This window comes from Euprymna scolopes, chromosome 33, assembly GCF_053919585.1.
Source record: "Euprymna scolopes isolate OS-2025 chromosome 33, ASM5391958v1, whole genome shotgun sequence".
Classification (NCBI taxonomy): Eukaryota; Metazoa; Mollusca; class Cephalopoda; order Sepiida; family Sepiolidae; genus Euprymna; species Euprymna scolopes.
The window spans coordinates 13,926,056-13,953,539 of NC_136514.1; the positions used below are offsets into that span (position 1 = coordinate 13,926,056).

General features: G+C 35.5%; 1 protein-coding gene across 1 annotated transcript in view; it reads right to left on the minus strand.

Moving 5' to 3' along the window:
* Positions 1 to 27,484, minus strand: part of LOC145258147 (protein adenylyltransferase SelO, mitochondrial-like) — a 47,616-nt gene that overhangs the window by 2,981 nt on the left and 17,151 nt on the right. Inside the window, exons 5-12 of the mRNA XM_080115936.1 lie at positions 26,932 to 27,047; positions 25,769 to 25,872; positions 22,228 to 22,400; positions 20,782 to 20,813; positions 12,086 to 12,280; positions 10,883 to 11,003; positions 6,364 to 6,527; positions 1,648 to 1,826 (exon numbers count right to left, since the gene is read on the minus strand). Coding sequence (XP_079972062.1) covers positions 1,648 to 1,826; positions 6,364 to 6,527; positions 10,883 to 11,003; positions 12,086 to 12,280; positions 20,782 to 20,813; positions 22,228 to 22,400; positions 25,769 to 25,872; positions 26,932 to 27,047 — 1,084 coding nt within the window. The remainder of the gene's footprint in view (positions 1 to 1,647; positions 1,827 to 6,363; positions 6,528 to 10,882; positions 11,004 to 12,085; positions 12,281 to 20,781; positions 20,814 to 22,227; positions 22,401 to 25,768; positions 25,873 to 26,931; positions 27,048 to 27,484) is intronic.

The window sequence follows — 27,484 nt, forward strand, 5'->3', positions numbered from 1 at the left end:
CCATTTCCCCTTTTTGTCATACTTCTTTTTCTCTTTCTCCTCCACATCCCAACACTGGCGCTTGGGGAGGGCTGATAGTATCACATTACTATCGCTTGCCAGGGAGAGTGGTTTCATTTGTCCATGCCAGAGGAATAAATAATAGAAAATAGGTACATATCCTTTAGATTAAGGAGCTAATATATTATCTTCTATGTCTCCTGTTCGAGTTCTCGGCATCATTAATGGCAGGGTTTTCATTGTCATTAATTCTCCCCTGAGAATTAATTATCTGGGCTCGGACTTTTAGTGCTGAAATTGAACGCTTGTAGTCATTGTAGAAATGAACGAACAACACGTTTTTAGAAAAAATATATTTTTTCATTTTAACATTTAGGAAGGAGCATTTTTAAGAACTCGAGAGTTGAGCTGACACATGATTCATTGCTTTCTAGGTCCCAATTTGAACTCTCACAACCATCGCCAACCGCGATCAAATTTAAATGGAGTCCAAGTTCCAACTTCTCAATTTCAATTTTTTGTAACCATTGCATACAATATCTCAGCTTCAACTTTTTTGACAATTGCCAACCAAGATTGGATCCTAACTTTTTACAACTGACACGAATGGAGTTCAAATTCCAACTAAATTATAAACTTCCCTCATCGTGACAAAGGAGAGAGATATAAAAAGATGGTGAGAAAAAGAGGGCAAGCGAAAGATACATATTAAAAAAAGTGAAGTCTTATAGGTTTGATGGTTAACCCTAGTTTTAAAGTTTTAAGTAAAAGGACCAGATGGCTTTTATATACTGCAAAGAAAGTAGGCTTCTTTTATCAGGCTAGAAAACTTTTCATACCTGTCAATATCATATAAAGCCAGCATTCACCTATGTATGGAGTCTTGTTGCCACATCTGTGCTGGATAAAAAGATATATTCGACACTCCAGACCTTATTTTGTGGCCTGAATAGTGGTGGTTTTAAAAGTGATTAAAAGTAATGTGTTCTGATAAACTTGTGCCCTCTCAATATAAGTACGCCAACCAGCTCGACAAACAACAAAAAAAAAAAAAAAATCACACGCCTTCACTGTAGAGATTCCCAGATGCCAGAAGACTTTCTACTCTAATACGTTCTTTTCTTGAACTGCTTTCTTCTGGAATTCCCTCCCTGCAACCTGTTTCTCAATATGCCGAATTTTAAATGTAATGTGAGTAAACATCTTACCGAACAATTCCCTATTTATTAGGATGCCCCTATAAACCTGGCCCCTAATTCATAGAATTTTTTTTTCTCAGTAGCAATGTGTCTTGTGAATAGAAGTAAAACAAAAAGGAAAGAAAACAACTCATATCTGTAAAAAAAAAAAAAAAAGCAAAGAAGGATTATTATGGCAATGTATGTGAGTTATATTCTGTTAATCTTCTATTCTATTAATGGGGAATGTATTGGTATTTTCTATTGTAGGAAGAAGGAAGATATATTTAACATCTGGATCCTCAACTTAAAATGACTAATAAACACATCAAATTACACAATTCCCTACTTAGGATTCCCTGGCCCATAATTCACAATAGTCTCTTAAGTTTTAATGACAGTCCTATGTTTGGGGTAAATTGAAGTAACAAAAAAAAAATTCAATTAGACATTTTTCAAAATTACATACCAGCCTCTGAATTTTGAGATGATGAATCCCACTGTACTGTGGCTTGTTCAGTGAAAGAAATATCCAGTTGTTCGGAGTAAGGGTCCTGCAGAAGTTCATATACACGTCGTACCTCGGAATAGTCGCCATTCTCAGCAGCTTTGATGGCATTTTCAGCAATGTAATTCCGTAATATAAACCTAATAAAATAAGCACACAATGCTGTATTGCAGATATATTAAACATAAATGACTGCATGATCTTCTAACATATTTTATCGTTTGTCATTGATCGCTTTCTTCCTACAAAAATCAATCAGGTTTTCTTAAGAATCATTGCAATATATTATTAAGGAAAATAAAATTGTAATTCAACTTAGGTCCTTCCAGAAAATACTTTGTCCTGATGTGAATTATTTTCAAAATGTAGCTATTTAAAAAAAAAGAGGATGTAACTGTATTTGAAGAGAGAAAAAACAAGTATAGATTAAAAAAAATGGCAAAGCAAATTGCAAGTAAATACATTCCCGGGTAGTCATTGAGTAAGTAGGGTATGTAGTAAATAAAACTGGGGCCAGCAGAGTAAATGTAGATTTCTTTATAGGTGCCTTCAATAAATTTCCAGACTTTTGTACAGACATTTAAAATTGTCATAGACTCTTGAAAATTCATTATGTTATTGCTATACATTATATGAGATGCCTGACCAATTTTTATGATTTCACATTCAAATGAACAGCTACAGCAGGAATTCAAATAAACGCAACTAAAGCTTGATTTTCACAGCTGGTGAATTTCAAAAATGCAATCTGGATGTGAGAATACTTTATGATTGCAATATTCAAATTTTTTCATGACTGCAATATTCACATTTTTTCATGACTGCAATATTCAAATTTTTTCATGATTGCAATATTCAAATTTTTCCATGACTGCAATATTCAAATTTTTTCATGACTGCAATATTCAAATTTTTTCATGATTGCAATATTCAAAGTTTTTCATGATTGCAATATTCAAAGTTTTTCATGATTGCAATATTCACATTTTTTCATGATTGCAATATTCAAATTTTTTCATGACTGCAATATTCAAATTTTTTCATGACTGCAATATTCAAATTTTTTCACGATTGCAATATTCAAATTTTTTCATGATTGCAATATTCAAATTTTTTCATGATTGCAATATTCAAATTTTTTCATGACTGCAATATTCAAATTTTTTCATGATTGCAATATTCAAATTTTTTCATGACTGCAATATTCAAATTTTTTCATGACTGCAATATTCAAATTTTTTCACGATTGCAATATTCAAATTTTTTCACGATTGCAATATTCACATTTTTTCATGACTGCAATATTCAAATTTTTTCATGATTGCAATATTCAAATTTTTGATGAATGTTTCACAAGTTTCAAAGTGGGATGGAAAAATAATGTTGGAAGAAATGATCTCCACTCTTATATAAAAGTGTGTGTGTGTGTGTGTGTGCGAGGGAATTCCTTCCTCATAGGTTCTGAAACGGCTGAGCCTATCTTTTACAAATTTCAACATGAATTTATGTCTGGCAGTGTTCTTAGATATGTTTTCTACAGAAATTCATTCAATAAGTATTGAAAATCAAAACAATCCAATCTTAAAAATAGCTTTTCTCTCTAAAAAAACAGATAAAAAAGAATAACTTTTACAGGGGAATATTTTACATTACACCAGACAAGAGAGATAATATAATTTCAGCAAATTATTTCTTCTTAAAAAAAACAGATTTAATATAATCGCTTAGTGGTAGAGCATTCAACTACAGATCGAATGATCCCCAGTTCAAGCCTCGGTGTACTTCGTCATTTTATTTTAAACGAGTTCAATTTACGGTAATAAAAAATTTTTAAATTGCTGTAAATCATTTCGCCGTTTGCATATTTTAAAACTAAACATTAATCAGAAGTGACTTTTCCAGGGCATTCATTGTCAAGCCGAAATATCAGCTGACATATATTGTAAACAAACACAGACAAAATTTGATGAACAACATTATCATCATTTTTTTTTTTTTTTTACAAATTAGTCCACAGGGTAAATTATTCCTAGTAATATATGATAATCAATAAAGGATTGATTCTATAATAATGCATATACAATCTGCATAAATTAAAATATCATGTTTAAGCATATTGTACGACCGGGCAACACCGGGCTTCCAGCTAGTTTGCAAATAGTTAGGAGTTGAACAGTGAAGTATATGAACCTAAAAGGTTCAAATAGTCAAATTTGATTCTTTTTGGGATTCAAAATATGTAAACTTTTTACCACCTTTTTGAGTACATTTCATATTTTTCAAATTTCATAAATAACTGATAATTTGCAAAAAGATAATGGAAACCACAGTTTATTAAATAATTGCCTTTTGTTGCCTTTGGGAGAGAGGACTCGTTGCTTTGAAAAAGGACTTTTTATATCTATCTGTATATATATAAGTGACGTTTGCGTGTGTGTGTGTGTGTGTGTGTGTGTGTGTGTGTGTGTGTAAAGACGGTCTCTACCAAACTACTCTGTCAATTTTAGGTCTACAGATTTGAAACTTTCAAAATCATTAATAAAGCAATTCCCACTATCTGCTAAAAAAAAATGTTCTTTGTTAGAAAAGTTTCAAATGTTTCAAATTTAGGTAGAAAAACAATATTGGAAGAAATGGGTTAAAAATAGCAGAAAGTTGAGCAATAAAGTACATGAATTCAAATGTCAAAATCCAGAAACTATGAATTGATTGATTAAATAACTCACAAATCAGAAATCCGTAAATATTTTTGTGAATAATCCCAGATCTGAATCCAGTAGTTTGTAGAAAATCAAATTATAAATAGAAATTTACTTGACAATAAAACAAAATGCAAGATTGTTAATTTTAAATAACAAAAAAAAAATCTTCAAATTCAAATTTGTAAGAATAATTTTATTTTAGAATTTAAACTTTTTCTTATTTCTCTAATATGCTTAAAATTTCTTATAAATAAGTCACCTATGACTAACAGCTTTTTATTTTAAAGTTTACTTTGATTCTAACTTTGTTTCCATTTTCTTTTTTCTTTCTTCTCTTTTTCTTTTTCAAATATTAATCCATTCTAGCCATTCCCTTTCATTTATTTAATTGTATTTCTCTTTTCCCATTTTTCTCTTATTCTTTTTCACTTTTTTATTTTCTATTGTTGTATATCTAAATATTAATTTACTTGTCCGTATGTCCAGTGTCACAAAAAAACAAAAAAAACATCATCATCGCATACATTAATTAATGAGAAATGTATTACCTCCCTTTATAGTCGCTCTTTATCAGTTAAAAGTCATTAAAACCATTTCTTCTCCAAAAGTTTTTTTTAAAAAATGGCTGTTTGTTTACGATTTCAAATTGGCTATTTTATTTTATAATTTTTAAAAAAGTCATGTTAAGAAGAGACTGTCAGTTTCTTTTATTATAAATTCTTTTTAAAAATTTTAAATGTGCAAATGAATTGGCATCTGTTCCTTTATAATTTATATAAAACATTATTCAGAAAAAAATAAGCAAAACAATTGTGTTTTGAATTTCCATTGAATAAAATGTCACTTTCTAAATCAATTCTTTTTAGCTTTAAAAGGTTAAAAAAAAATTTGCTAAAAAATTGTTTTAAATTCGTCGTTATTTGTTTTGGTAATTGTCTGTATTTTTGAGATGACCGAGTGGTCCTAGACGCTGTATCAAAGTTTACAGTTACCCAAAGGTGCTGAGTTCAATCCTGAACAAAGGCAGTGAAAAGTAACATTCAAAACAGAGAATCAGCAACTATGTCACAGAGCCTAGCTGGAGTCCGAACACGGTACCCCCGTAATAATAATAATAAAGGGTTGGTTTCAAGACTCCTAACAAACGGTTCCCCAGTTCGATACAAAACACCTGATGAAGGCTGGAGGGCAAAACGGCCGAAACGTTGTGACTATAACAACCAAGATGAGGAATTTAATAAGATGTATCATCAGACATACATATAAATTCAAATTAAAGCAAGTATAAATATTTATACGACAATCCTAACCAAATGAAAAAGCTCAATATTCAAGATCGAGATATGAGAAATTGAATTTAAATTCTGTAAATTAAAATTTACAATAAATTCATCATTCGACAAAGAATACAAGTAGAAAACTTTTTAAAATTTTCCTTATTCCATGGAGTTTCAGCTACGAAGATAAGGGCGCTAGGGTAGATAACTCGATTTAATTCTTGAAGTTTTCCGAAACACACATGAAGTTCTAATAATTTTATTAAAAAATTTTGAAACGATTTTTTGAAAGAAAAATAAACAGAAAGAATAAAGGAACACCTAAAATTATTAAAAACTGTGAAAATAATCTCATCATATTTTGGCAATCTTCAAGAATTGGATGGATTTATCTCACATGGTGCCTCCATCTTCATAGCTGAAATTGCCAAGATGGCTGCATTGCATTGAGTCTCACTAAAATCTGATTTTCCTATGTAAAAAAAAAAAAAAAAAATATATACTTGATCAAAGCAAGCAATTTTTTTTATGAGACCTTTATTCCATAATGGGCACATATATTAGAGATTTTTCTTTATCTCCTTTTTTTTTTTTTTTTTTTTTTTTAATATCGTTGCTAAACTGCATAAGCACCCTAATACCAGCATAGTTTATTCAAGATCTCTGAAAATAAAAAAAAAGAAATACTAATGGCTCACCTCGGATTATTACTGTTCATAGTTTCTATTCGCTGTGTCCAGTACATTTCTATGTCTCTATCAGCAGCAGCAGCAGCATCGGCCTCGACCAATTCCACATATTCTGTGAGCCACTTTTTCCAGGCGGACTTATCGCTCTGATATTTCTCTTCTTTCGTGACATTCTGACAAAAAAAACAAATTAGGACTCACTTGCATATGAATACATTCTAGAATTATTACACTATACTTGAACAGGATTTCAACCTTTCCATTTCATGGCTCCCAATTCACTATAAATAATAGGAGATAACAGAAAACCATGAAGAAGGAGGAGTACAGCGTTTAGTAAGGGTAAAGAGAAGGAAAGAGTGGTCATTGGATGGAGCAAGGAGGGTGAAGGAAAAGAGTAACTTCTCCCTCGCCTCTGACTTACTTTTGAAGCAAAAATGAAAAAAAAAGAAGATATGTATGATTTAAACAAAGCAAACATTTGTGCCTGCCGCAAAGGTTAGTGAATTAGCTTGCTGCTCAGAGAGAGAGAGCGACGTTGGGAGTTCAAACTTCAGTCAGAGTGTAACTAGTTTTTACTCTAATCTAATCTCAAATTGAACATCTTGACTGTAGAATAGCTAATTTGGAATTCTCTTCCTGCTGTCTGCTTCCTTGGCTGTACTGATATGCAGAAGTTTAAATGTAACATAAACGAATATCTTGTTAATCTTTCCTAGACATGGCCTCTAATAGTAGCCCCTTACGTCCAAGTGGTAATATGCTTTTGTGAGATGTGAACATGAGTTAAAAAAAAAAAAGAAAGTCATTCTCGAAATAGAAAAATGTAGTTCAAAGCAAAAAATATGGCAGCATGATTCCAGTTAGAGAAATTTTTCCATGAAAAGAAATAATCCAGTCATGATCAGCAGGAATACAACAGTCTTTTCGTGATGATGACCAAGTTGCCTCAGACTATGGTCTTTAAGTGTGTTTCCAGCAAAGGCTACGTTATATCGTCTCACATCTTTCAAAAATGTATAACAGAGCGTGGACACGCATATGGCAGCTGTATGCAAATATGGAGTCGCGTGCGAAATGACGTCACGGTAAGGAAAAAGAAAAAGACTATAAAAAAGAGAGAGAGACATTCGAGAGGAGAGGTCAGAAAGAAGTAACATGATCAAGTTTTATGTGGGAAAGTACCTGGAAATAAATATCATTGTTAAAAAAAAAAAACAAGCTGAGTATGTGGAGTCTCCCTCCACGAGTGAAAAATTTACTTTCATCATGACTATAACAAATAATAAATAACACCCGACCTGAGAATTCTACCTTCAAACTCCTCAGCCTAACATTTGCGGACAATATGAACTGGGACAAATACATAGAGGACATTGCAAAGCTGCTGCAAAAAAGGTGGGTTCCTTCTATCGAGCTAGAAACTACTCACACCTGAGATTATCTTGTACCTCTGCAAGGCCACCATTTGCCCATGCATGGAGTATTGTTGCCACATCTGGGCTGGTGCACCTACCACTAGTCTCTCCCACTTAGATAAAGTCCAAAAAAGAGTTGTCAACCTAATCGGTCCCACTTTGTCAACTAAGCTCAAGCCCCTGTCCCATCACTGCAATGTTGCGTCACTGTGCCTGTTTTACAGATATTTTAATGGAATGTGTTCTGATGAACTTGTTTCACTTGTACCCCCTCAATGTACATATCCGTGACAAACCTGCTTAGCAATAAGATCTCACCCCTTCACTGTTGATGTCCCTAAATGCCAGAAAGCTTTCTATTCTAATAGTTTCTTCCCTCAAACAGCTAGACTTTGGAATTCCCTTCCTACTGCCTCCTTCCCTGGCTGTACTGATATGCAGAAGTTTAAAGGTAACATAAGCAAATATCTTTTTAATCTTTCCTAGACATGGCCCCAAATAGTAGCCCCTTACGTCCAAGTGACGATATGCTTTGTAAGGGATGAACATGAGTGAAAAAAAATAAAAATAAATGATTAAAATTTGTACAAAATTTTTTTAAAATCCAAAGTGCGGTTATTGAGAAAAGTAAAATGACAAATGAAGGGATGAATGATTTGGGGAGCAATTTTACCCCTATAATGCCTCCGAGGGGTTTCCTAGAAAATATGCACTGGCAAAAAATTACTTTCACCATGACTAACATTTGTGCAAAATTTTTTTTTTTTAATCCAAGGCGTGGTTATGGAGAAAAGTGTGAACAAATGAATGGGAGTGAATTACTAGGTCCAATCCCTCCTTTGTTGGCGGACCAAAAAAAAAAAAAAGGAGTCAAGTTATTACTTATCCTATGTTTCTTGTAGGGTACTATGCTACGTGTTGGGTCCCGGGTATCTACATGTTAACATGTGCGCAAACGTGTACAACGTAACAAAGAGACTCAGACATAATTCAGTTACATTGAGTTATTGTCTACCGTTGTCAAGCAGGACTCAGCTCCATGTCACACCACTAAGAAAACCCTTAAGTGGCCATCTGAGACTTCCAGGAATTATCAGTCCCAACATCTGCCCTGCCCCTCAACTGACTGCAACCTCAGGGACTATTATGTGCCGGGTGCTGTTGAGAAAGACACCACTCGTACCGGCTTAAACACCTAAGACAAGCTGATTGGCAGGATCAAACTGGTATTCAGCCCTACCTTGAAGGATGCCATTAACTCTTTATGCCTTGAATTATGATGTAGATGATTAAAATAATATTTATTGTTAATTTTAGATGGCGGCATACTGAATGCAAGCTATGGACAGTTGCAATCTGGAGGTATCTGACATCTACCCAGGTACTGAACTAATATGTACAAGGCGTGTTTGAATCAACTTCTACTTTATTTATGTCGTTATGTTCATTTATTTACAACTGAATGAATTAGTTTAACCATGTCATAAAGGATTAATGAGTAAACTGACCATGTTGTACAAATTAAGAAATATGAGCTTTCTGGTAAGTGAACCTCCAACCTTAAGAGATTATCACTTTTACAGTTGATAATATATCCAGCAATAAGTAAACAATAATAACAACAATAATAAAAATATATATATGTAATTTTTTTTTTTTTTTTTTACAAGGATGTTACTACTTATCAAGGCCTGGAGGCCATTTGAGGATAAAAGTTAATGAATGCACAGTAGTCAATGGGACAATATCATAGCAATGGTTAGTAGTGGAAATTTGGTAAAGGGGATTACTTAAGGGGGCAGCTCATCAAGAATTTGTTTACGTTGGACTTGAAGGCGACTATATCGTAGTTAGCTGGAAAGCAGAGATACAGAAGAGCGTTCCACAGGCGTGCAGTTCTAATAATAGTGGTTTCAGCTAGATGAATGCTTTTTGTGAAAGTTTGGCGAAAGGGGACCATAGATTCGAGTTCAAACACCCACTTGCTATGAAAATAACGATAAAGCAGAGATGAGCTCGCAATGTCTCATCTGTGTATATGTGTATATTATATAGTAATAAATAGTGATTTTGCAACTAAAAATAAAATAGGTTTAAGGCTCCAAAAATATTATAGATCTAGTCCAACCAGGTCATAAAGGGTTAAGGTCATGGTGGAAGCCCTGGCTAGATCCTTTGAGTCGGCTGTAATTGACAAAGAATGAAGAATTTCAAAGTTGCAAAAAGTTTCTTGCAGTGGAAATGGGGGCGGGGGGGTTATCGTTGGCTAAAAAGATTTGGAAATATTGCTCTAGCACAAATCTATCTTTTTCTCAATCTTTTTAATTGGCATACTTACCTAGCACAACTGGATTTTAGGTGTTTATACCAGTCAGAGATACGTCCTTCACAATCAGCCCAACAGTATTGATTTTGTTTTGTCTTTTGTTGTTTTTTTTTACATAAGGTTCATCACTTATCAAAGCCCGAGGGTCACTCGAGGATAAGGGTTAGATTTTGTTGCTATTGGGATGAGGTATTGTTGGGATGAGGTATATAATCCTAGTTCAGTTCTAGGAGGTCTGACCTCCCAGGTTTTAACTTCTCTTTGAGAAAAAGCTAATTTCTTGTTAATCATCTTAAGCACCTCTACCAGAAAATGCCAATGAGACTGCTCAGGCATTTATTGCAGGCCAGAATGCACTAGGCCAAATCTATCTTTTTCTCAATCTTTTTAATTGGCATACTTACCTCGCACAACTGGATTTTAGGTGTTTGTACCAGTCAGGAATACGTCTTTGACAATCAGTTCGATAGTCGCTTTGTTGCAGTCAGACTGAAGTATGGTTCTGTTAAGTTCTAGGAGGTCCAAACCTCCCAGGCTTTACCTTCTTCATTTGAAAAGAGGTTAGTTTATTGCTAATGATCTTATGCATCTCTACCAGGAAATGCTAATGAGACTGCGCAGGCATTTTTTGCAGGCCGAAATGAGAATTATAATCTTAGTGCATTGGCTTTTAAAAAACACACCTGACATTGTGTCTAACCTCGCCTAGTGAAGAGGTCAATAAACTCATCACTTTAATCAGCCACAATGAAAAAGTTGTGCCTCAAGTCACTGATTTACTTACAGCCAACTGTTGTGCTTTTTCCAACCTTTGTAGTTCGTTAAACACTTTCCTGACGCCAGGTCCAAGCTGATCAAGAAGTTCCGGGTGTGATTGTGCAATGCTGATCACAATTTGTATTTCTCTGGAAAAAATTGAAAAAAATCATTAAATTCAAGATTAATTGTATTTCTCTGGACAAAATTTATATTTATAGATTAACTATGTGTGTGTGTGTGTGTGTGTGTGTGTATGTATAGGTTATATGCACTCACATACATGTACGATATGATATCTCCATTATGACATCGTTCTGCGCAAATCAGACTTAGAGAAGGGTGAGGGACTTTACCCCCAAAGATGGCTACTCGGCTGGTTCCCTATCAAGCTTATCGCCTAAATCCAGTCGAGTGTAAGCAAATTTAATTGTCTATCAAATTTTACCGAATCTCCAATTAAAACGTTTAACAGTGAAGCATGCAAAGAAAAATATGAGGCAAAAATTCAACACGTAAGAATGAGGAGGCTGGAGGCAGAAATATAGTTTATAAATTTTTTTGGTGGGGTTTTATTTATTTTTTTTTATAAACAAACAAACAAAATAGTCAAAAAATGAAAGCAGCAAAAAAAAAAAAAAAAAAAATTGATGATGAAGGAGAAAGGCGGTCGCTGTTAGTCCCAAAGAAAAAGTGTGTGTGTGTGGGGGGGGGGGGGGGATCAGTTCCGAAATGGAATCAACAGTTTGACGAAACATACATTTCCGCCGTCATTATGTTCTTCTGTTTTTAAAAGCTAAATTTGCAACATGATAACGTGCCATTGTGGTTCCATCAATAACGCTTTTGCCTACCAGCTTAAGTTACGCAAGTTTGAGCCCAGCACACGGCATTTTTTTTTGTCTTTTTTTTGCTTACAAAATTTTGCTTTTGGTTTCGCTTATGAATAGCACCAAAGTCTTGTTTTTTTTTTATGACCGGGCAATTCCCCCCACCACATCCCCAGCTGGTATTTAATAAATGCCAGTAATATACAATCAAATATATACACATACACCAAGAATACATACACAGATTCACGTGCAAAGATAATTGGGCACAAATTTCCTTGAGAAATGTTTCGCTCTCCATTCATCCTGCTGACCCAAAAAAATGTTTCCCAAAATTAAGCACAGAAAAGTGAAATAAACATTTCAACAAGAATATTTCGATTGGCATTTTTGTATTTTACCTTTGACTTATCCGCGGCTTGGCATCGGTTTTGAGTAACTCGACAGAGCAACAGTTTGATAACAAATAGTCCAGAATTTCATCCAAGGTTTGGCCTGAGCATCCGCAACATGAGAGTTTACTCAGGCAGCGAAAACTGTTGGTAAAATCGGCACCCGTATCGTTCATAACTTTTGTCAAAGAAATTATTAAATCTCTGAAAAAAAGAGAGAGAGAGGAAGAAAAAATTTAATTTCTTTAAAATACAATATACATCAAGTGTGCTTGAAAGCCAAATCACCCCGCAATAATAGGAAAATAAACAAATATTTTACTTGCTTGAAATTTTTAATTTAAATATTTTTTGGAGTCAAACTCCATCCTCAGTATATTGGGGTTTTTTTTCCTTTTTTTTTTCTTTCTTGCCATGTTGTAAAGTTGGAGAAAGAAAAGTCTGTAAAGATCCACACGATGTCTCTCAGCGGTTGTATTTTGAAATGTTGGAATGTGGCGTTGGCTACATGAGATTAACGTTGATGTTAATTTCTTTAATTTATAACAAGTCAATAAGCAATAAAAACATTCAATGAAGGACGTACATAAGCGCATACCTGTGTGCTCCAAAAACGCGTGCTTGTGCATTTCAACAAATCTTATGTTGTCCATGGACCAACACACGTTCAGTTGCAATCGCAAAAGTGACCAAGACAAATAATAGGAGATAACTCCAACTCTCTTGTTCTTTGTAACAACATTTATTTCCTCATTGGTACAGCTGTGACGTCACCCACGTGATATAGAATATTCTCCACATCTCTCATGAGATCACGAACGTTATCTATTCTCCATACTCCACGTCTCTCTTTCACTTTTTTTATAGTCATTTTTTTCCTCACGGATGATGTCATTTCATATGCATTTACATATGCATATCTGTAATGGAGTACATTTCAAAAAAATGTGTACTTATGCACCCATTCACTCGTGGGTTATTGCTTGTGAGCGATGAGAAAACCATTGAAATATAAATCTCACCTGTCTGTTTAAATGTATGTATGTATGTATGTATGTTAGAATGTCTGCCTCATACTGTGCTTCTCCCAGACAAATCAACGTCATGTACACATCATGACCACTGCCACGCAGACGGGGCTCTGATGAACTGCGAGTGTCCTGCGATGTATAACTGGACCTCCACTGCTTTGTGGGCCAAGGTTCTTTTAACCAAAGGCTAAGGGTGAGGTAACCCTGAAAGAAACCTCCAGACCAAAGTTTAGGTCCTGTCAGCTGCAGCATACATGACCCACTGACATGTTGAGTATGCTCTGGTGCCCAGCAACCTAAGTCTCAGTCATGGATTAAATGGCATGGTGGGTGGAGAGGGCTCCATAGGAGAAGGAAAACCCTGATATAAAACCTGTGGCAACTGCTGCTTCCAATGATGTTGACTTGCTCTTCTTTTTGGTTCAATGTGGCAGTTGTTTAGAGAGTGGGATTGTCTCAGTGTAAAGTCTTTCCTCACTATAAAAAGCTTTAAGCACAGTCATTACTTGATATGCAATGGAATACACACTTTGCAGTCAGTTTGTATCTCGATAACAAAAAAGCTGGCTGTACCCTAAAACGGCAAACGAACATTCAATGAGGACTGATGCAGATATGTGCGTGAATGGCAATAATGGCTCTGGAACTTCCAGGGTCTGGCCTGGTAGGTCTTCAGGACACCACAGCTTGGACCCGGTCATCAGTGGATGTGCTGGACTATAGAAGGTTCATAGAGGTGACCATCTGGCACGTGCTGCTAGTTGCACTCATGTTTACATCATTTGAGCCAGAGATATATTAAGTAATGGCAATACTCGAGAACGAGTTGCTGCCATCATGTCTGCCTAAAACTTTCAATAGAGGTGACGGATTTTCACAGGATAGGTATCGTTTTGAAGTTCGACCCTTCTGACGACAAATATTGAAAATTGGCTAAAAACATAAATTCCTTCACCCTCAACTGGGCACGTTTCTACAGGGAGGAGGAGGGTCGCTTTTTTCGCCGATATTTTCAAAAGTCATCCTCTCTTTTCAATTGACTAGCCTTAATTTAAACCTACGTCACTTCCCGTTTGGTGATGGACGCTACAGCAAAGACGTCACGTCTTATTTTTACACATTCTTTTCCTCCTTCATGGTACGGGTTTGAGCCTGCCTGCCTACTACCACTTTTTATTTTTTGCTCAACACACATCTCTAAACACCCAGGCACCCAGGCTAGTTTATAATATAAATCTCACCTGTCTGTTTAAATGTATGTATGCATGCATACATGTATGTATGTATGTATGTTTGTATGTCTTGCAAAAACTTTCAACAGAGGTGACAGATCCTGACAAGATCGGTATCATTTTGAAGCTTGACGTCTCAGACGACAAATATCAAAAAAATTTGTCAAAAACATTAATTCCTTCAGCCTCAACTGGGCAGTTTTTTACAAGGAGGGGTCGATTATTTTTGCCAACATTTTAGCAAGTCATCGTCACTGTTGGATTGACTTCAATTAATTTAAACGCTTTTGATTTCCAGTCGCGTCATGGAAACATCAGCTAAGATGTCAGATATTTTTTTCACTTTCTTTTCCGCCTTTGTTCTAGCCTGCTTGCCTACTACCACCTTCTTTTTTTTTTGCTCAACACACACCTCCAAACACGAGGGCCATGCAAGGCACCCAGGCTAGTCAACCAATAAAGGTCTTTTTCGACATAAGTTTGTCTGGTCATCATATTTTGGTTGTTGCTTCCAATGTGTGCGGCCATTGATCTGTATTGTTGCATCATCTAGTACGAGCTGCTTTTACTTAGGCGAATAACTAATGCATTGAAACACATAGAGAATTGTTGGAGGTTTTAAAGGTTTTATTGGGGAGAGACGGTCATTCACAATAGGAGAGACAAAAAATCTATTATATAAAGGAAAGTCATCAGTTTTTTAGTGGCATAAGAGATTCAAGGGAGGCAAGGAGTCTGTGAGGCATAATGCGAGGTGTGAAAGGAGTAAGAAAGTAAGAACACCAGAGTTGATTGGCCAAATGAAGAATTTCATGGATAAGGACCGTCGTGTGTCTATAGAGACAATAAGTGCACAGTTTGATGTCAGTGTCTGAACTGTACACACAATTATTCGCAAACAACCGAAGATGTGGAAGATTTATGCGAAGTTTGTCCCAAGAAGCTATCGTTATAAGACACTTGAGGATATGAAAGAGGCTGTGACGAGGGTCATTAACACGCTCACACAAGAGAAGTTCCATGGGTGCCTTCCAGAAGTTGTTGGAATGGTACAACAAGTGCATTGCAGCCGGAGGAGATTATTTGAAGGGGACTAAAATTTCATGTGTGTACTATCAATGAAAGTGCCGATATGAAAAAGTCTGGAAAATTATTGAAGGCACTTTGTATATCGTCGTATATAATCAGTTTTTGATTTTTCTTTTTCTTTCCTTGTGGCATGGTGGCACTAGAAAGCAAAAACCGTGTGGTTTTAAACAATGAATTTTTTTTTTTTTTCTAAATGTTCCAATCAGAAGTATCGCTCATGTAAATAAAATTAGTGATTTCTTTACTCAATATAAGTGTTGTTTAAATAAAATTAGTGATTTCTTTACTCAATATAAGTGTTGTTTAAATAAATATACGTTTATTTAAAAAAATAGTTCTGCATTGGCTACTTGACTTACAAATTCAAATTTAAACAATGTTTTTTTGTTTTTTTTTTTACTTAGGAGTCACCACTTACCAATGCTTGAAAGCCACTCGAGGATAGGGGGTTAATAAATGTAAGATGGTAGTGTAATAATCATTAATCGTGTAAATTGGTTAGAATTTGATTATGGGGACAGCTCAACAAGAATTTGTTTACATTGGAGTTGAAGGCTACTATGTTGTATTCAACCGGGAAGCAGGCCAGTGGAACACTGTTTCACAGGCAGGCAGTTCTGGGAAAGAAGCTTTGTTCATGGAATTTGCATTTAGATTTAGGCACAGTTAGAGCGTGAGTGAAAGCGTACATAGTAGTTGCAGCTAGTCTGGTGTTTTAAGTGAAAGTTTGGCAAGGGGGAACAATAGATTGGAGTTCATTGCGGAAAAAAAAAATCTCAAATTCAAATAAATTATTAATTGATCCGCAAGGATCCATGGAGCAGTGGATACAGTATTTGGTAAAATTCAGTTGTAAAAGTTACATTCTTTGAAAGATATAAGGTTCAATCTTCAGTGCAGGCGACACTCAAAATACAATTGCAAATTAAGATTTCTGTTCAGTTATGCAGATTCCTGAGTTTGACAGAAAGATTCCCGAGTACAGCAAGATAAACATGAAGAAGGTCAGAGGTTACATCGACTAAAACATTATACAATAACATTCAAGATGAGAACAAATAATATGTATTAATAAATCGATTTTTACATTTTTAATTCTACAATTACTTTTATTTACATGGATCATTTTATGAATAAAGTTTAGCAATTTTATAAAGATTACTAATTATGAACTATGAGTAAAAATAATCAACAATTGCTGAGAAAAGTTAGATTAAAATTATTGCACAAATTATGAAGTTCATGTTTCAAGGAAGATAACTCCAGTTAAACTGATTTATTTCAAGTGATCTAAAAATCTTCCTTCCTGGCTGTCCATAACATTATTGTTGTTAGACTCACAATTTACAGATTGTATTTTATTGTGTATAACACAACTGTATTTGTAAAGCTAAAGAATAGGATAAATTACATGTGTGAAATATGACTCCATAGTACAGAATGTTTGTTTTGTTTTTTAAATCTTAACATTATTTATATTTCCACTAAAACATTTAATTTTTGCCTATTAAAGAAAACAAGGCCGATAGCCATACTTCTCAAGATTTTTTTGTCAATTATGCCTGGTACTACCCAAAACCAGTCCTTAAATAAGATTCTCCAATCTAAAAAACATAAGCCAACTTCACAATTCCCATTAATGGAACCTAATTATAAGGTGATGCCAGAAGTTTCTACCTCGAGGTATCTAAAGCAAAGAAAAAGAAAAAACTTCCACAGATTAATATGGGGGGGGACTATCTTCAAGTACTATCCTATACTGGGAATGGGGCAAGGGACTTATACTAGATATTAATAAGTCCCTCTTACCTTTTTTTTTTTTTTTAATGGAGAGTAGATAATACAGTGGATGTGTTATCGGCAACTCCAGTAACTCTCGCTTCACCTTTTTTGTCCCCCAGTTCTCATTTCCAATGAGTGATGTTTCTGACAAAAGGTGAAGAAAAGGCTGCTTCCCAGGTCAGTAGTACTTCGTGAACCGTAGTCTGAGATGCCGGAAATTTTCTGTTTCTATGTCTATCCTTGCGGCCATGTCACTAGTAAAGGTGCTGGAGGTAAACGTTTTCATCTGGGCTGACGTTAACCGCCTGATAGTCAGGGACCCGAAACTTGGATTAACCACTAAGGAGGCTGTCCTATCAGCAGGTGCAAAGTACTGGGGCTGCTGTATTGCCATTTGGTGAATGGATTCTGGACCATGCAGTAGTCTCTGGTGGGGCCTCTCGATGCCATACTAGTGGGTAATTGTTATGGCTTTACCTTATCATGTGCTACACATGATAAGGTAACTGGAATAGAACCGACCACCTCCCTAGATGAGTTCTTAATTAATGGATACTATAACTTAACATCTAAATCTGACCCCCAAGATCGCCATGGGCATGGAATATGTGCCTACATTAAAGATGGCTTCCTGTGTGGCAGGGATATATCCAGAGAAGATCCTAACTTACCTTATATGTGCTTCCGGGTTGCACTAGTTTACACCACCACATTTATATTTGCCCTCTATCATCCCCACAATAGCGGAGTTACTATCTTTAAGAGTAGATCGGAGAAAATTGACCACATCCTGTCTGCTCATCCCACGGCTAACATTCACATTTGCGGTGACTTCAACGTCCACAATGTTGAATTGCTGACCCACTCAAATGATGATGATTTTGCCATTGCCTTGCCTATGACCTCACTCAGATTGTTTGCGAGCCCACCCGTGTGCCCGATACTACCGGTCAGTACGCAAGCCTTCTAGACCTTTTTCTCTCCACCTCCCCAGAGCTATGCTCATGTGCTGTTCTATCTCCTCTGGGATCCTCCGACCACTCCGTTGTATCAGTTAAGATAAAAATGAAATATAATAAGTCTACAGATGTACATCTCCACCGTACTGTGTACCAATACTCTATGGCTGACTGGGATAGCTTCTGTACATTCATATCTGATCTACCTCTCCATTCCATGTTTAAAAAGGATGTGTCCTCTATAGTATCAGACCTGACCGAATGGTTAATTGTAGGCATAGACCAATTCATACCATCCAAAAAATTCCAACAAAAACCTAACAGCCAGCCATGATTCTCCCCTGAATGTGCTGCTGCCATCGCACATAGAAATCACTTTTTCCATAGCTACCAACGTAATAGACGCACTGAGACTAAAGCTGCTTTCAGGATCACCAGCAACCACTGTAAAAGAGTAATAAAAGATGCAAAAGAGCTATATGCTCAATCCGTTAAATCCAAAATAGCTGAGCAGCAGCTTGGTTCCCACCAGTTCTGGCAAATAGCAAATAGGATCCTGAACAGAAGCGTGCGTTCTATCCCAACCATTATCAATGGTCCAGAGGTCATCTCGTCAGCATCCGACAAGGCCTAACTATTTGCCAAGAACTTTGCAGCAAATTCTACCTTATGCGACGAAGGCCATCAACTCCCTGTATTTCCTCCTACAACACACAACACGCTAGGTAACATACAAATATCTGTGCGTGAGGTCGCCAAGCTAATCAAGAACCTTGATTCCAGTAAAGCAACTGGCCCTGACGGTATTCCAATTATAGTATTAAAAAAGCTACAACCAGAAATTGCCCCCATACTTACCAAACTGTTTAAATGTTGCCTTAAGGAGAAGTGCTTTCAAACACCCTGGAAAACCTCATCAGTATGCCCTGTATTTAAGAATTCAGGTGATAAGTCATCTCCCTCTCAATACAGACCAATAAGTCTCCTGAGTGTCATGAGTAAGTTGTTGGAATCCATATTAAATAGAGAAGTAGTCAACCACCTCAGCAGAAATAACCTTCTTAGTGACACGCAATATGGTTTCCATTCTGCTAGATCTACAGCTGATGTGCTAACAGTTATATCACATTGAATTAGCGAATCTCTCGACAAAGGCTTCATTTCTAGGGCAATTGCTCTTGACATATCAAAGGCCTTCGATAAGGTATGGCATAAAGGCCTACTTCATAAGATTTCCAACTACGGTATAACTGGAAATGTTTTCTCAATCATTAAATCATTTCTCTCCGATAGGCTCATAAGAGTAGTGGTTGATGGGCAGAAATCAGAGGTCCACAGTATTAATGCTGGGGTCCATCCTGGGCCTAACTCTCTTCTTGATCTACATCAATGATCTCCCAAAACACACACTTAAATCATTTGTTGACATCTATGCTGATGACACGACTATCTATGGCAACACATAAAAAGCCGTAAATGGCAACAATCTCTCTGATTCTCTTTCCTCAGATCTTGAGCGCATGGTTCAGTGGGGGAACAGGTGGCTGGTTACCTTTAATGCATCTAAGACCAAACTCCTATCATTACATCATAAACGCTCTGATCCCCATCTGGCATCGATTGAAATGAATGGCTCTCATCTAGGGGAGGCCCCATGTTTTGATAAGCTTCTAGGTTTGACCTTTACTCCTGATCTGAAATGGAACACATACATCAAGTCTGTGGCCAAGGTCGCTGGGAAAATGGTGGGATCCTTCAACCGCTCCAGAAGATATCTCACTAATGATGCAATTCTCTATCTGTATAAAAGCCAAGTACGTCCAAGGACGGAGTACTGCTGCCACATCTGGGCAGGAGCTGCTAAAAACAGTCTATTGCCTTGACAGAGTACAAAATATACTTCGTGGCTTGGTGGGTGATGACCTTTTCTCTTCCCTGCAACCTCTCTCCCACAGAAGAGACGTTGCGAGCTTGTCTCTGTTTTATCGTTATTTCCATGGCAAGTGCTCGTCTGAGCTCCATTCTCTGGTCCCCCCCCCAATCTTTCATGAAAAACACTCGTTTAGCTGAAACCACTGTCAATAATTTTCCCCACTCTTTATCCGTGCCTAAATCAAAACGTAGATTCCATGAACAAAGCTTCTTTCTCAGAACTGCATGGCTGTGGAACTCTCTGACGCTTGCCTGTTTCCCCCCCACCCCCGAATTCAACTTGGATGTCTTCAAGTCCAACACAAACAAATTCCTGATGAACCGCCCCCTTAAGTAATGACACCTTATCAAATCCCCAATACTAACTATTATTACGATACTATCCCACTGATTAGTGTCCACACAATAACCCTTATCCCCGAGTGGCTCCTGGGCCTTGATAAGTGGTGACCCCATGTAAAAAAAAAAAATACATACATACACACATTTTCGCTTATATATATATATATATATATATATATATATATATATAGTGCTGAGATACATTGAAAATAAATCAATGAAGTGCTGGATAGCAAATATAACAAAAAATATTCTTTACATTACTATTTTAAATAAAAAATGAGTTTCTTAATATGAGAAAAAGAAATCAATTGAAATTTAAAATTTTAATATCTTACTTTTGCTTGTCGTTCTCTTTCAAAAATCCGAGCTGAAACAAAAAAAAAAAAATGGAAAATATAAAACAAACAAACATCGAACAATTTATTTTTATTCATTTACATCAATCTTTGGATCATTCAGACTATTATTGTTTAGTTTGAAATTCCATAAAAAAAAGAAGGGGGAAGAGAAGGAGGGGGAATGAGCAGAAAGATGTGTGTTCGACTGTCTTAACATGCAGAAATTTAAATGTAATGTGAACAAAGATCTTGCTGCTCATCTCCCTACTTAGAGTGTCCCTATATGCATGGTTCATTATTCACAGTCACCTCTTTACGTCTCAGTAACAATTTACTTTGTCTGGGAAATATCAGTAAAAACATTTTTTAAATAAAATTCATATTTTTTGATTTTTTGGACTACTGTTCTCATATCAATCAATCAATGCCTCCATTCAGTCTCGAAAGACAAAGGATACCCCCTGTGGGGACAGCTGCACATGAAATTGTGAGGCAAGGGTTGCGCAATCTTCAACCACACCTCTCCGGAATCGGCGCTGTTTGAGTCCAGTGGCAAGGTGAAGTCCAGGACGACTGGAAACAATGCTGATATAAGCAAAAAGCACATACAACACCTGGAACTTCCAAATGGTCGCCCATTTATTATTGACCAGGTTCAATGTTGCTTAACTTTGGTGATCTAGCGGGAACTGGTGTGTCAACGTGATTATGCCTTACATGTTCTTATCTGAAGTGCTATTTACACAAGATTTTGGTCGATATAACCTCTGACTTTCTCCGGCTGTATCTTGTCAAACTAAGGAATCTTTCTGTCAAACTCTTCTTTTTTATCTAAAAGATAGAAAGACTATTTTTAATATCACATTTTTTTGATTTTCGATACTTATCGGATGAATTTCTGTACAAAACATATCTAAGAACACTGCCAAACATATAAATTAGGTTTGTGTGAAATTTGCAAAAGATAGGCTCAGTCGTTTCGGTTGTTGGTTGGTTGTTTTTGTTTTACGGCATATTAACCCTTTTCAGGTTATTTAATGCCGAATCCAGTGATTTTGAAGAAAAATTTTTTAATAGAGTATATTTTTTTTTTTCTAGTCGGTTTCTATTTAACCTATAGTTGGGACCCTCTACCACTCCGGGTCAGAGTGAACCTGGAAGCAAAGGCAATTGAGGGGTTGCTCCACACTCCCATAAGCCTGCAAGCTGGGGCCTTACCATCAGATATAGTTTAAGATCATATCCAGGACCCAGTCGTTTCGGATCCTATGAGGAACTCACACACATACACAAAGTGATTTTTATATAATAGTAGAGATGAAGGAGGGAGTGTAGATTTTATATGTTATGGAAGGTGATCTACTCATTTCGGAAATAATGGACAGATATAGCAATCCTCATCATAAAAATAAATAAATAAATACAAACCAAACGAAATTTTACCTTTTTCTTCATGGTACTGAAATATTCATCGTCATAGGTTTTATCGAAAATGGCTTCGAGTTCCGGCAGACTTTTCTCAAGCGGCAAGACATCTTGAATATCTTCGGCAAGTTTTTGGCAATTCCACTTGCACATCTCTGGCTGTTTACTGTACGTATACCTTCCGCCATCGTCTTCAGACAAGAAAATAATAAAAACAAATTAATTATCACATTAGAATGTTCAAAGTATGTAGTTCACTTAACAGAATATGCTAAATACGTGTCACACTATAACGTACAGATTACTTAGCTGTCTCTCGAGAAAAGTGAGAACATGTGAGTGTGTGAGGACAATTTTCAACCTATATACTCAGCAAATTTTTTATCCAGACTTGAAATTTGGTATATAGGGTATTCAGACATGTAGAGAACTTTTTAATCAGTTTTCATCTGGAAATAAGGGCTGCTAAGGGATCAAAATTGAAAAATTGGTATGCGAGGGGAGTGGGGGGGTCCATCGGATTTTTATGTTTGTCATCTGTTTCACAAATGCGCATGCGTGAATCGTTCACATGACAGATTCTTTATGTTAAGAATAAGCAGGTTTGAAAACACTATTTAAAGGACGTGTCAAGCTGGCCTAATGGTTATCGAACTTGACTCACTGTCTTAAGGTTTTGGTTTTGATCTCAGCTTGAGTATTTTTTTTTCTTTTTTACTGACAAGAATGGAACTGTTTAGAAAAAACATAATACTCGCATGCACATCTATTTTTGTATGAATTAAAATATAATATTTACGCGTATTTTACAACTGGAGAATGCTGGGCAGCCTGCTAGTGTTATAAAGCTCAGAGTAGAACGCTTTTATGTATTTCACTTAACAGAACATGTTGCAATATTTTGTTGGCATTCATTATGTTGCTACATATAATTTTTACAACTCGTTAGATTCTCTTTCAACTGTAGTCGATTACATAACGTCTTGTTAATAATAAATAAAGCTTGTGCTGTTTTACTATTGTAAACAAACCTCGTCTCAAGAAAGGTTTAAATGACTTGGATACTATGGTGTGTACTATTTATTTGGAATATTATATGACTGTGATTTAAACTTTTTAATATCTATACATATCTATCTCTTTCTCCATCCTCCTCTCTTACGGTAATATTTTATTGAATTTCGCTGTGGCCGATACATATAATGTTTAGGAATTTAACGAGTCCTAAACATTATATGTATAATTCTCTTACATAACACACCTATACTTCCAACCTCATAATAATCGCATTCCACAAACGATTCTGTGACGTAATATGACAACATCATCCCATGTCAACATGTACTCTGAATTATTCGAACCATCTCTCCATTTTTTTGTGATACATTAGGTAAACAAACAACCCACAGTCACGCTTGTAACAGACCTATTTGATCTTAAGAATTTCTAATCTAAAACAATGACCCCGATTCTCAATTCTATATCTCGCACTGGCCACAACTTAATTAGGGGTCACATTCTTATATACTGATTACTTATAGGTTATAAAACTCAACTATGCTAATTACTGTTTTAGCCAAACCAACCATGTTAAATCTGGAATCTTATTAGTTTCACTTTTTTTTTCTTTTTACTTTGTACGGAGTTGAGCAGCAAGATGTCTGTTCACATCACACTTGAACTTCTGCATCTCAGTAGAATCAGGGAAGTGGGAGATCAGGTGGGAATTCGAAAAGTCTAGCAGTTTAAGGGAAGACAAACTATCTGAGAAAGTATTTGAGAGAAGACAAACTATCTGGAGGTATTTGAATCAAAGAAGTGCTACAAATTGGACAGAGCACATTCCATCAGAATACTTATTCAACAGGCATAGGGATGCAATACTGTGGTGATGGGACAGAGGTTGGAGCTTAGTTAATAGTGCTGGACCTATTAAGTTTGAGACTGTTGTTGGAACCCTGTCTGAGAGTGTGAGACTACTGGCAGATGCACCAGCTCAGATGTGGCAACAATACTCCATGCATGGGCGAATGGTGGCTTTGTAGAGATATAGGATACTCTCAGGTGGGAGTAATTTTTTTTAGCACAGCTAAAAGACTCTCAATGATAAAGATTAAAGAGATGGTCAGTTAGACGATGGAGCAGTATCACAAGAGGATTCCCTTACTAAAACTAAATGTAAATTCTATAAGCAGAGTTCCTTTTCTAGAGCTGTATTGTCTGTGGAACAAGATATTGTGGAGCTGCTTCCCGGCTGACTATAACTTGGTCATTTTCAAGTCCAATGTAAATAAGATTTTGTTGACTTGTCCTCTTAAATAACTAATGCCCTAACCAAGTTCCATCATTACTGATCATAATTGAACACTTACTAACCCTTATCCTTCAGTGGCTGCCTGGCCTTGATAAATAGTAACATTCAAGTTAAAAAAAAACAAAACACGAGCAAATAATGAAATGGTTGAATTTGTATTATTTGGATTTTTCATACTACTATTCTTATTGCGGGTGTTATTCACACAACATTTTGGTCAATGTTACCTCCAACCACTCATGTAAGAGCACGTGGCATAGTGAATAAAGTACTTGGTAAAATTCATTTGTAAGTTACGCTCTTCTGTAGGATGATGGTTCAATCCTCAGTGCAGCATAACACTAAAATACAAGAATAAAATAGTCCACAAGAACCCGTGGCACAATGGTTAGAGTATTTGGAAAAATCAATTGTGAAAGTGATATTTTCTTGAAGGTTGAAGGTTCAATTCTCAGTGCGGGCGACCGAAAAACACAATCGCGAATTACTTAGAACCTCTATTCAGTTGTGGCTGAAAGAACAAAAACATCCAACCCCCATGAAGTAAATAAAGGGTTCCGTTCAAAATTCTATCCAAAATCCCATTCCTGAGTTTGAAAAGATAAATCTGAAGAAGGTCGGAGGTTATATTGACCAAAACGTAAAAATGACTCTCAAGATGAGAACAGTAGTAGAATCTAAATAATACAAATAACTAATCCTCATCTCAAAAATTCAGAAGCATAATACTGAAGAAGGTCGGAGGTTACATCAACCGAAACATTGTGAAAATAACATGAGAACAATAGTTTGAATATAATCCAAGTAATACGAATTATTAATCCTCATCTCAAAAATTCAGAAACGAAAAGTTTGATTAATTTAAAAGAATGTCTTCGCAGACATTTGTTTACATTGAACTTAAAAACAACTATGCTGTGGTATGTAGGGATGCAGTCCCATGGTAACATGTTCTGCAGGTGAGAAGTTCTTTGAAAGAAATTTTATTCATGGAAATTGATTAGTGCATACAAAACTTTCAAAGTAAGTATATGTTGTCAGATAGCTGAGGCAGTGATGGAGCACTTAGAGATAAATTGATCTCAGTACCAATGGCATCTGGTCGGTCATGTGACCACAAATAGTGGGCCCTTATGTCCAAGTAGCACTGTGCCTTGTTTGGGGTCAGTAAGAGTGAAAAACCTTTTTCAAAAAGTAATGAACCATTTCATATAAAAAAAAGAAGGCAAAATAAAAATCACTAACCAGACGCATTGCATATAAAATCTTCGGCATATCGGTCCATGAAACCAAAAGGTCCGTAATCTATGGTCAGCCCTAATATACTCATATTGTCGGTATTGAGCACTCTAGAATCAGAAAAACAGAATAATGGATTTTAAAAACAAAGTCAATTTTGTTTGGAGTAATTTACAAAAAATCTTTGAAAAAAAAAATAAATAAATATTCAAAAACATTATGTATAAGTGGTACTATTCTAGGTGGGAGGGTATGGGGATCAATGGAGTATTTTTCTACAATATATTTTTTGATTTTTTAATCAAAATAATTAATATATTTAATTTAATAATTTAATATCTTACTCCAAAAATTATTCAACTTGATAAAGTAGTTTTATTTTTAAATAAGAAAATTAGATTTGTTGTGTAACAGAAGAGCAGCTGTCTAATCTACGATTTTAAAACAATCTAAAAGAAGTGAAGGGAGATAACTCAATAATCTAAACTTGTAATGCCTATGAATTCCCATTAATTGCTTAAAAATATATAAAATATACTGTAGAAAAGTCCACGATTGGCCCCCTCTCCCTCCTTCCAAAGAGAAATAGTACCACTTTTAGGGAAGGAAAGGAGGAGGGAAAAAAGAAAGAAAAGAAAAACGAACATGCGAAAAGAGAGAAAAGGTATAAATGAGTAAAAAAAAAAAAAAAAAAAGACGGAAAAGAAAAGTAAAGAAGGAAATAGAGAAATATACAAACTGGAAGATAAAGAGCAAGAAACTGAAATGAAAAGAAGAGCAAGAAAGAGAAAATAAAAAGAAGGAGAAGCAAAAGATAGAAAGAGAAAAATAGAGTAAAAAGAGAAGGGAAAAATATAAAGAAAGGAGAGAATATAGAGAAAGAAAAATCAGAAACAAAAACAAAACAAAAAACAAACAAAAAAATGGCTGAACATTTTTCCCAAAACAAAAAAAAACAAAAAAACAAGACAAGAAGAATACTAGTTTGACAAGAAATAACAAAATTACAATTCTTTATCTAAAATCAATCCAAGTAAAAATAGAAGAAAAAATAGAAAAATAGAAATCTTTAACATCCAAAATTAATAAACATACTTGAAAAACAATTCTTAAATATCCTTAAAAAATATTAACTAAAATTTATACAAAGAGAAAGATAAATTCCTTACCCATGGCACCATCCGACACATTGCCAGGCAGCAACCAATTTGGCAGTTCTTTTAACAACTTCTTTATAAAAAGACAAATACATTTCTTCCTTTTCATTCTGATGAGATTCCCAAATCTAAAAAATATAATCATATATATACATACATACATTAATATATATATATACTAGCATTTCAGCCCGACGTTGCCTGGGTGTTTGGAAGTGCCTGGGTGAGCAAAAAACAAAAAAAACAAAAGCGGTCAAATTTTTTTTAACTTTGACCCCTATTATGACCCCTTAACATTTATTGTTTTGGGCTCAAATCAAGTTATTAAGTTAGATTCATGTCCAAGGAACCTATATCTAAAATTTCAATTGTTTATACCCAAAATTGGCGGAGGAGTTTGGTAGAGTTCTCAAAGGTCAAATTGAACTTTGACCTCTTAACAGCCAAATTTCTGGCTGAAAATGGATTTCAAAGATTTTTCCAAATCTCAATACCCTGTATATCAAATTTCGAGTCTGTAGACTTAAAATTGACAGAGTTATTGCATAGGGAAATACACACAGAC